The 10,319-nt window shown below is 54.1% G+C and overlaps 1 protein-coding gene across 7 annotated transcripts; it reads right to left on the reverse strand.

Annotated features, from left to right (window-relative positions):
• Window positions 1-4,314: 4,314 nt before the first annotated feature.
• CITED1 (Cbp/p300 interacting transactivator with Glu/Asp rich carboxy-terminal domain 1) lies at window positions 4,315-9,721 on the reverse strand. Of its 7 annotated transcripts, XM_057538358.1 has the most exons (6): window positions 9,427-9,457; window positions 9,059-9,077; window positions 8,694-8,768; window positions 7,848-7,965; window positions 5,471-5,595; window positions 4,315-4,880 (listed from the first exon to the last, which is right to left on the reverse strand). In XM_057538358.1, exons 4-6 carry the CDS (start codon window positions 7,858-7,860, stop codon window positions 4,353-4,355), a joined length of 666 nt encoding a protein of 221 aa, XP_057394341.1. In that variant the 5' UTR covers window positions 7,861-7,965; window positions 8,694-8,768; window positions 9,059-9,077; window positions 9,427-9,457; the 3' UTR covers window positions 4,315-4,352. The 7 variants fall into 7 exon arrangements, with proteins under 7 accessions (XP_057394341.1, XP_057394340.1, XP_057394342.1 ...); XM_057538357.1 differs by lacking the exon at window positions 8,694-8,768 and having other exon boundaries at window positions 9,059-9,510; XM_057538359.1 differs by lacking the exon at window positions 7,848-7,965 and having other exon boundaries at window positions 9,059-9,510.
• Between the last annotated feature and the right edge of the window lie 598 nt (window positions 9,722-10,319).

Consider the following 10,319-nt stretch of genomic DNA (forward strand, 5'->3'; position numbering starts at 1 on the left):
GTTCCCTGACCAGGGATCGAGCCCGGGCCCCCTGCATTGGGAGCGTGGAGTCTTAGCCACTGGACCACCAGGGAAGTCCCTCATTTTTTATTTTAAAATCTTTGGTCCATCTGGAAATAATTTTGGTGTCAAGTATGAGCTAGTGTATCCAGTTGTCCCAAAGCATTTATTGAATAGTTCCTCATTTCCTCTCTACTTTGAAATGCTAACTTGAAAATTGTAAAAAAACACATAAAGGATTGACCATCTTAACCTTTTTTTTTTTTTTTTTTGGCTGCACTGCGCAGCTTGCAGGATCTTAGTTCCCCGACCGGGGATCAAACCTGGGCCTACGGCAATGAAAGTGCCAAGTCTTAACCACTGGACCGCCAGGGAATTCCCATCTTAACCATTGTTAAGCGTGTAGTTCAGTAGTGTTATCACATTGTGGTGCAACAGAGTTCTAGAACTTTTTTATCTTACAAAAGTGAACCTCTAGGGACTTCCCTGATGGTGCAGTGGGACACGGGTTTGAGCCCTGGCCCGGGAAGGTCCCACATGGCACGGAGCAACTGAGCCGTGCGCCACAACTACTGGGCCCATGTGCCTAGAGCCCGTGCTCCTCAACGAGAGAAGCCACTGCAATGAGAAGCCCATGCGCCGCAATGAAGAGTAGCCCCCGCTCGCCACAACTAGAGAAAGCCCTTGCACAGAAGTGAAGACCCAACACAGCCAAAAAACAAAAATCAAAAGTGAAGCTCTATAGTCGTTGAACAACAACTCCCCATTGAAATGCTACTTTTTCATCATAGACTAATTTCCTGTCTTTGTTATTTTTTGCCTGGACCATTGTTAACAGCTTTCTAGCATCACCATAATTCCAATCTTTCATGCACACTGTAGCCTGATTCATTTTCCTCATGCAAGCTCTGACCACAACACTCCTTTATTCAAAACCTTCAGAAGCCCTCTTGGATACTGCAGTTGAAATTAAGTCCCCCATTTGCAGCAACATGGATGGATCTAGAGATTATTATACTAAGTGAAGTAAGTCAGACAAGGAAAGACAAATATATGATATCGCTTATATGTAGATTCTAAAAAAATATGATACAAATGAACGTATATACAAAACAGAAACAGACCCACAGACATAGAAAACAAACTTAAGGTTAACAAAGGGGAAAGGGGTGGGAGGGATAAATTAGGAGTTTGGGATTAACATATACACAGTACTATGTATAAAATGGATAACCAACAAGGACCTACTGTATAGCACAGGGAACTATACTCAGTATCTTGTAATAACCTATAGGGGAAAAGAATCTGAAAAAGTTACACACACACACACACACACATATATGTAACTGAATCACTTTGCTGCACAACTGAAATTAACACATTGTAAATCAACTATATTTCAATAAAATTTTTTTAAAAAGAAATTAAATCCCCCATTGCACTCTTTCATAGCACCTAAACCTTTTCTTCCTGTCACTTCTCATGATTTATGGTTTTAATGATCTGCATGATTATTTGACTGTTGTCGATCTCCTTGCTAAAGTTCAAGCTTCATGAGAGCAAGGGCAATGTGCTCGTCGCCTATGCCCAGATGCTTTGTGTGTGCCTGGTATATAGTAGGTGCTCAGTCCATGTTTGTGGAATGATACTCCCCTTGTGGAATAAAGTAGAAGCAACTGCAAGATCTGATTGCAACTTACCTTCTATCAGCCTTCTGCCCTTCAAGGAAGTCAAGCTGCTGGACTTTCTGCCCTTCCTTGAAAAAGCCATGTGCTTCCTAACGGTTGGTTCTGGTTTACACCATGTCCTGATTTATCTTTTAATTTGTGCTCCAGCTGTTCCCTGTGCCTGAAGGCCATGCCCTCCCCTCAGTCCCCTACCACAATTGCTGCCTTATGGAAATACAATGTATCCTTCGAGACCATGGCTGTCTCTGCCACTGGACTGTGAGTTCCTTGAGAACAGGAACAGGGTCCCCCACATTTGTACCCAGGGAGCAGCACAGCTCTTGGCTTCTAGGAGGCACTCTTGCTTACACATCCTCACCTGCTCCCAGGCTACAAGCTCCTTGTGGGTAGGCAACATTCCTTACCTGTGTGTATCTGGGAACCTTGTTTCCTAGTCCCTAGGACCTGGCCCAGGGTGAGGCTTGGAGTTGGCTCAGGAATTTCCTGGAGACCTAATAAACGTGCCTGGTCTTGTTGTGAGAGGACTGAACATGAAACGGTGGGGTAGGGGCGGAGGCTTCCCTGCCTTCCCCCAGCTGTACTCTGGGATGTCCACCCTCCCCCCACATCATGCCCCTTCTCCAGTAATAAACGATTACCACCCTACACCCTCACCCTGCCTCCCCAGGTCCCTTAGGACCCCATGTCTCCCTGTTCACAGCCTTAGACGAATCTAACCATCCACCTTCAGCAGGATCATTCTAAAAATCAAAGTTGGTTAATTCTTTGCTTTCCTACAAATTTCCACAGAGGCTCCACAAGCCACAGGGATGGTGGTACCAAGGATAAAGGCGCGCTCCCAGCTTGGCCTAGAAGGCCCTTTGAGCCCAGCCTCTTGCAAACTCCTTTCTAGTCCCCTCCTCTCACACCCCGTCCCGGCCCTATGACCCTGCTTGCTAAACTCCAGTTTTGTAGCTAGCACAGCCCCTTTCATGAACATGCACTTACATAACAGCTTTACCCCTCACTCATTCTTTCCTTGGCTGACTCTGGTCTTGTTTTTAAACCCAATTGTTTCTGTGGATAGATAAGTCTTTGTGTAAAGGCACAGAGCAAGGCCAGCGAGGATGCACCACAAACAGATAAACAGTTGCTACCTTGGTGGAGGGCAAGAGGCGATCAGGATTGAGGGAGAGAGCTGGTCAAAGGGTACTTTCGCTTTATCTGTAGAGTTTCTACTTTTCACAAAAAGATTGGGTCATGTATTTATTACTTGTGAGATATAAAAACAAACAAATGAACCAGTTCAATACGAGGAAGCTTTCCCCAGACTTCCCAGGCAGATGGAGCTGTTTCCTTTTCTGGGATCGAATAGGACCTTCCCCCTGTGTTATAGGAAATACTGTTTTATTGTAATTTGTTGATGCCTTTCTCCTTCTAGATGGGGGACCCCCTCAAAGGTACAAACTTTAATTTACGCTCCTGATACTTAGCAGAGTGCCTGGCCCAGAGCAGATGCTCAGGGAATGCTCAATCCAATGCCTTGCCTCTTTTGGTGGGCTCCTTCGAAAGCACTTTCTAGGGGACAGGCCCCATGCTAGTCCTGAAAAGCTGATTAGTTTTCACAGTGTCCAAGGAAGAATGTCTCTGGGAGTCTGAAATGTGGGTAGAGGAGTCTCTAGGCTCTTCGGTTGTGTCAATATGAGGACAGGGCTGGATTCCACACCAGCCCCATGCCCCCACCTGCCCCCTTCCACCTCAAGGCTGGGATCCAGTTCAATGCTACCGTCCTGTCACTTGGCATGCTTCTAAAGCAACTGCCTCCTCAGCGGTTAATCTAAGGGCAACAGATATATCCCCAAATGTTGACCTTGTCGACCCAGCTCTGATCTGTGTCTCTAAAATGGAGGCCAGCCCAGAGAAGTGGGCTGTCCCCATACAGTGTGGGCCAGAGTTAGGGGACACATGTCCCAGGCATGGAGGTGGGGCTTGAGCAACTGTCTGAAGGACTTGAAGGCACCTAAAATTTCAGTTTAACAGTCTGTAGCTTTTGCAATTTTCCAGAGAAATCTGAGCTCCCAGGTCATAGGATCCTTCTTGGGTCATACTAATTGCCCAAGGGCAAAAAGGCAAGGAGTGGCCTTACTGCATCATCTGGATTGGGGCCAGAGATGGGGTGGGGGTGCCTTTTAGAGTTGGTGAAGTGTGTGCCACGTGGCTAGGGCAACCCTTTAGACTTGGATGCACAAGTGGCCAGGATGCTGTAGAAGGGTCTGGATCAGTCTTTCTTCCAAGAATGCTCCCAACCAGCCCCTGTCATCAACCTCGAATAGGACAGTGTTCCTGGGGTCTTAGGGCAGTGAGGCTAGGTACTTGGACTCCTGGAGATATAATGGCAGTGGTGATGGCAGTGGCAGCAGGAATTCAGTGAGGAGCCTCCCCTCCCCACCCCCGGCCCCACCTCGGTCTTCCCCATTCCTCCCATCCAGCCCAGCTCCCTCCCAGCTATCCACCAGCAACCCCACCATGGGTCTCAGGATTGCTAAAAGAATGTCAGACCATGCCACACCCCATTAGACCTCAATGAAGAGCACCTCCAGTTGGCCCATCTCTTGTAAGTAACTTTTATTTTTATTTACAACAGAATTGGTGGCTTTATTCCTCCATCTTTAGGAACAGTTGGCATCAGCAGCCAGATGGAAAGTCTGCAGTGAAGTCAAACTCATTCTGCCCCAGCCACAGCTCCGGCAGCTCATTGGCTCGGTCCAGTCCCAGTTCCACCACCAGTGACATCAGCACCTCCTCATCCACTGGGTCTGAATCGATGATGGCAGGGCTCTGGGCACCAGCAGAAGGAGAGAGTGACCCCGCCCCTCCCGCCTGAGCCCCGAAGCCCCAGTTTGGCAGGGGCCCTGCCTCCCCAGGTTGGCCTGGAGTGGCGGCGGCCATCCCATGATACTGGCTATTAAGTTTCTGCAGCTGCATACTGGCCAGTAGGTGAGGGGCGGGGTGCAGGTTGAAGGGTGGGGGTTTAGTGGGAGGGGCGGCAGTAGGAGAGCTTATTGGAGATGGAGATCCCGAGGAACTAGCGGGAGCCCCATTGGCCTTGGTTCCATTCGAGGTTACCCCGGGGTAGTGCAGGATGGCCACTGCTTTGCGATCTTTCACCGCCAGGTTAGAGTAGGCCAGAGAGCTCATCTCTGGGTTGGCATCCTGGAAGACAGAGAAAGGCAGAGCATGGTACCCCTGCTCCAGGCTTTGTTCCTCACCATTCATCAGGCCCAAAAAGTGCTTCATCAGGGGCTAGTGGTGGGGAAGTAGCAAGAAGGCCCCCTGGAAAGGTAGGCTCCTTTCCTAGCTCGAGTCAGGCTCAAGTATCCTTCTGCCACCTTGGCTCCGAGCACTGTGCTCAGGCCTAAGTCCTCATGCTGGGCGCCCGCCATCCTAAATGAGTTCACTGCTTTCATCTCCATCCCCCGACTCTGCCTTCAGCTCTCCATTCTACAAATGGGACCTCCTTGTCCCTCTTCTCAGCCTCACTTTAATCCATTGAGACAATGGAGCGGTCTTTTCCAATTCTGCTTCTCTGCTCCCTTCTCTGCCATCTTTCAATACCCCTAGTGGGTTCGAAGTGACCATGTTTAGGTAGAAGCTATTTTCATTCTCTCCCAAGAAAGCCCTGCTGTCTCCAGTCTGCTAAAGGACACCAGATACCCCAGCCAGGAGGGCCTACCACACGGCCCCGGCCCCGGCCCCGTTCTTTCCGGCTCCAGTGTCTCCGTCTGTAAAATGGCAAAAGTTACCTCCTTCATAGGTGAGGTGCCACCCTTGACATCAAGTGCAGGCCTCGACATAGTTGGCATTTCAGAGCCTTGGCAGAAGTTGGATAAATTGGTGGGAGGTGATGCTGCCAGCTGGAGCTGTTGTGCTGTATGTGAGGGAGAAGAGGTAATAAGGGCAAAGGCTTTATTGACCAAGCAGGTACTAGCAAAGCCCAAAGCTGGGCCACTCCACACAGCTACAAGGCAAGGATGGTGACGGGTTAGACCCAAGACCAGAGTCCACCTGAGCAGAGGGAGGAGATCCAGTTGGAACTTTTGCCTGAGGCAGGAAAGGTGCTAGATTTGGCAAGGTGCTGCCCAGACAGCCAGCTACCCACATCACCAAGAGGGGACACATGTGACTGTTTCCTCATGCCAGTGATGTCAGAGCCCCAAGAGGGGTGCACTCTTCCTGATTCTGAGGACAGCAATGTCCCTGAGTAAGTAGCACACTGTCTCAAAGGGCCACTGGCATTCAGATTGGAGGCACTTAGGCCTCCACCAGAACTGGGAGAAAGTAGGAAGGAGTCAGGGCGAGGAAGACCTAGAAAGCTGGGGGCTGCCACCCAGAGAAGGAATAGGTCCCCAAAGCAAATGTCATGGGGCTCCAAAGTCCTGCCTCAGCCATGGTTTTGTGTGAGAGAAGCTGGGCTGATCAGGGTAGTCTGGGGGCTCTGAAGTAGCCAGAGAGCAGCTAGGGATGTCTCAATTTCCTCCACACTGCAAGCCCCCTCCAAGACAGACCTGGCAGCACTTGGTTTTCCCAGGACACCTGCTCTGAGCCCAGACACACTCATCTGTAGTGACAGGTGGGCATAATTCTTCCCAGAGGGAAACTGAGGTACAGAGGTTCAACAGCTTTCCCATCAGGTGGCAGTGGCTCTGGGAGCAGGAGCCAGCACTCCTGTGCCCACATGCCTCATCTGACCGCTGGCCAAATCATCATACCTAGAATGATTCAAATGGCTCCTGAAGAAATGATCCCCTAGGTCAAATGCCAAAGGGATAAGATAAGGGGATGAAGGGAAAAGAATCTCCCCAAACCAGAAAATAATAATAATAAACAATCTCTGAAAACTCTAAAGTTATTTTCCCAGAAGCTTTTTTTAAAAAGCCCCATATATTCTAGCCTTCATGATGAATTAGAGATGTAGAATTTCATATTTATAAATACCTCTTGGCCCAAAGAATCTTCAGCATCTTCAAAAGTCTCTAATCTTTCCAACAAGGCTAGAATTCTGTGACACCTCCCTCCCCCTCAGTGGTCATTAAGAATCTGCTCAGACCCTTCTAGAAAGTGGGCACTTACTACCCCTCTTTATCATCTCTGCACAACTTACTTGTAGGGGAGGGAGGCAAGAAAAATATAAAAAGGAAGGGGGTGGGGAGAAAACACGAGAAAACAATCGGTTGCTGGGTCCACCACCACTGCTTGATTGAAGCCCTGTTTCTTCTCTGAGGCAACCAGAGAATATTTCAAGCCAGTGATTACAAGACAAGGAATCTAATCCATGTCGTCTTCAAGAGCCCAGCACCTTCAGTATCAAGCAATTTTCATGTCCTAAGAAAAATGTCGGGGGGGGGTGGATGTCCATCTTTTCCTGTTCCTATCCAGCCTTTCTTCTTTCTTTATGCTACCAAGTACCCGAATGTACATAAGAAAAAATAATAATAATAACAGCAGCAGCAACAACAAAAAGAAACAGAAAGAGGAGGAAAAAAAGAAAAAGGAAAAAAAGAGAGAGAGAGCGCAAGAGAAAAAAGTATCTCTGTTCTGATACCAGTTCCTGGGGAAGACCATTTTACCACGTCTCCCCCTTCAGGCTGTGAGCTCCCCTAGGCAGGACCCCGTTTCCATTCAGATCTGTCGCCTCCCATCGCCGCCTCCCCCTCCACCAGCCCCGACCCCCGGCCTGGGTCTGTGCTCCATAGGCGCTCAGTAAGTGTTGTTGTATCCGTCTGAAGAGGCAACCGCATCTCGATCGGAATCCTTGCCCCTGCTTCCCCGATTTTCTGTCTCCCCTCTGCCACCCAGCCCATTCGAAGGCAAAACTTGGCAGCGCGGAAACGTCCCAGCTCTCTCTCCAAGCCTCAAGCCGACCACTGCGAAACAGCTGCGAGAGACGGCTGGGCAACCCAGAGCAACAAGTGCCTCCTCGCCTGCCGGTGCCTCGCGGGCCCGGGCCACCAGTTCCCGGTCCCGCCGCCCGCCCTCCTTCATAGACCGTCCCGTGGGCCGGCAGCCCCCTCCCGCCTAGATGAGGGTGGGAAAGGGAGAGGAAGAAGAGAGAAGGGAGAGGCAGGTAGGGAGGCCGCGTCTTTGACCTGTTGGGGGACCAAAAGTTAAAATGGCACCAACCGGATGGCTCCATCTCGATTGCTATTTTCTCACTCAGGAGAAATTTAAAAATCCAAACAGTACTGCGGCTTGGCTTGGATGCGCTCTAACCAGACCAGTCAGTTTCGCCACCTGAAAACTAAAGGCCCGTTGTTTGCGGACAGCTCGGCCGCCCTCCTCGCCACATCCCAGGTGGAGCCGCCGGAGCTGGGGGCGGCCGGGAGCATCCCTGCACGGTGGAGCGCGAGCACCCAGGCCGCCAGAGCCCCGAGCGTCCGATCCCGCGAGTGCCGTATCAGGAACCGATCGTGGAGACAGGATAGACAGGCGGGGAGGGGCCCGGGGTCTCGGCCTCCGCGGCGAGTTTGGGGCCCCACGGTGCTGCCGCGCGCGGGGGCGCACTCCGGCGCCGGCTGCGGCCACTCCCGCGCCTCATCAACACTTACTGAGCGCCCGCAGAGCACCCGACGCGGCCGCGGGCTGAGCCTACCCCCTAGCCAAGTCGCCTGTGGTCAGTGCTATCACTCCGCTACGAGAAGAGTGAGAGGCTCGGAGAGGTTCGGTAACTTGCCCAAGGTCACAGCGCTAGAAAGTGGCGGAGCCGGGATTCGCAGCCAGGTCTGTCTGCCTCCAAGTCCGGCGCTTGGCGAGGCAGGGACTCCGTGCGCGGCCCGGCCCTGCCGCCGGCGTTTATAGGCAGAGGGGTGTGTGCGTGGGTGTGCGTGTGTGGGGGGGGCGTGAGTGTGGGGGAGAGCAGAGGTCGACCAGGCAGTAGAGGCAAGTTGCCCGAATTCTCTAACTTCCATCCCTCAATTCCGCTGAACTCGGCCCGAAAAGCCCCTCTCGCCTTCAGCCCCCGAAGGAAACCTGAGCTTTGTGCAGCCCCAGAGCCGGAGCGTCCAGATGCGGTCCGGGCGATTAGCAAAGTCGGTGGAAGCCAAGCTGGAGAAAGCGCGGGCGCGGGGAGAAAAGGTGCTGCTGTCTCCCCAGGAGAAGCGGGCGCTCGGCCCGGCTGGCCGGCAGGCGGGCGCGCTGGCGAGCGAACCGGTTCGCTGGCTGGCGGGCGGGCGGGCGACGGCCCCTCCGCCCCCCAGCAGAGCAGCTTTCAAACAGAAAACAAGTCCCCCAAAGACCCCCGGCCCGCCTGGCCCCCGCCCGCTCCCTGCGCCCGCTCCGCTGGAGTCCCCGGCCCCGCCGCCCAGCCCACCGCCCTACCGGGCGGCCCGGCTTACCTCCGCGAAGCCGCCTGCCCTGGAGAGAGGGAAGCGCGGAGCCCGGTGAGCCGCGGGCACAGCGGCGGAGCCCCCAGCCCCTGGCACGCACGCCGCCACCGCCGCCGCGAGCCGGTCGCGCTCAGTGCCACCCGACCCCGGGGCGCCTGGGAAAAGCCCGCACCACCGCGCCGCGCCGCCACCGCACCTCACCGTGCCGCGCCAAGCAGCCCCGGCCCGCGCCCGTGCCCGCCCGCCCGCCCGCAGCTTCGGCGCCTGACTCCGGGGCGGTGGCGGTGGCGGTGGCGGTAGCGGCCACCGCGCTCCCTTCCTGGCGCGGGGGAACCGGGTCTCAAGCCCCCATTGCCGCCCGGAGAGCCCTGACGCACACGCACACGGGAGCAGGCTGGCCTCGGCTAGGAATCCCAGGAAGGACGGACCCTTTTCCCCCTTTTTCTCTACCCCCCCACCAATTTCCACGTCTTTATAACCGGCTTAGGGCATTATTAGCACATGTCCTGGCTCGTGGGCGAGTTGGTGGCAAAATCTGAACTGGATACTCACCGAGGGCCAGAGCGGGTGCTGCGCCTTCCTCAGCCCTCTTCCTCCTCGCCAGGAACGACCCTTCTCCGGCGGGCTGTGGGCAGGCAGCCAGGCGGAGCGAGCCTCTTCTCGGCAGCTCAGCGGTGCCCCTTCTGCAGCTGTGCCGCTGGGAACATTTTATAGCGGCGGCTGGCGTGTGTGGCCCTTTAAAGGCGCTCGAGCTGGTGCAGTCACCGCGGATCGTGTGAAAGCGAAGGGCCGGCTGGGGAACGGAGTCCGAGCGGCTCCGCGGGTCCGGCGGCGCCGGGGACCGGCCACGGCTCCCGGGGTACGGCTGGCGGGCCCAGGCCGTGGTCGCCCCGAGCCCCGAGCCCCCGGCCGACGCCTGCGCTTCTAAAGCGGGCGGGGGCCCGAGCCCCGGGCACAGTCTCTCCCCACCGCCCTGCATGGACTTGCCCAATAAATTCCACTTAGTAATTTCGCTGAGGCGAGGGAGAGCTGTTAGTATCTGTTTTCTGACCTAAATCTAGAGGGTGGTCAGAGCGGGCTTCAGGGGGTTGAGGGGAGAGCTATGGGCTCAGGAAATGACCTAGGGGAGGAGGAAGAACAAGGGACGGGGCCCAGGGGGCACGATTTGGGTTTTCTACAGGGCTTTCTCGGAGTCTGTCTGCTCCCTTTGGGCTGCACCACCTCCCTGGTTGAAGGGCCAAGGCTGGGGGTCCCTTTCCCCTTAAAGTCG

Source organism: Balaenoptera acutorostrata, chromosome X (assembly GCF_949987535.1).
Source record: "Balaenoptera acutorostrata chromosome X, mBalAcu1.1, whole genome shotgun sequence".
NCBI lineage: Eukaryota > Metazoa > Chordata > Mammalia > Artiodactyla > Balaenopteridae > Balaenoptera > Balaenoptera acutorostrata.

Coding starts and splice junctions, on each gene's coding strand:
- CITED1 (XM_057538356.1), bottom strand. CDS start 8,632: ATGGAAGTTAGAGAATTCGGGCAACTTGCCTCTACTGCCTGGTCGACC. Junction 5,596..8,397: donor TTCTAGCGCTGTGACCTTGG/GCAAGTTACCGA, acceptor CCTCACATACAG/CACAACAGCTCCAGCTGGCA. Junction 4,881..5,470: donor GCACCTCACCTATGAAGGAG/GTAACTTTTGCC, acceptor TCTGTCTTCCAG/GATGCCAACCCAGAGATGAG.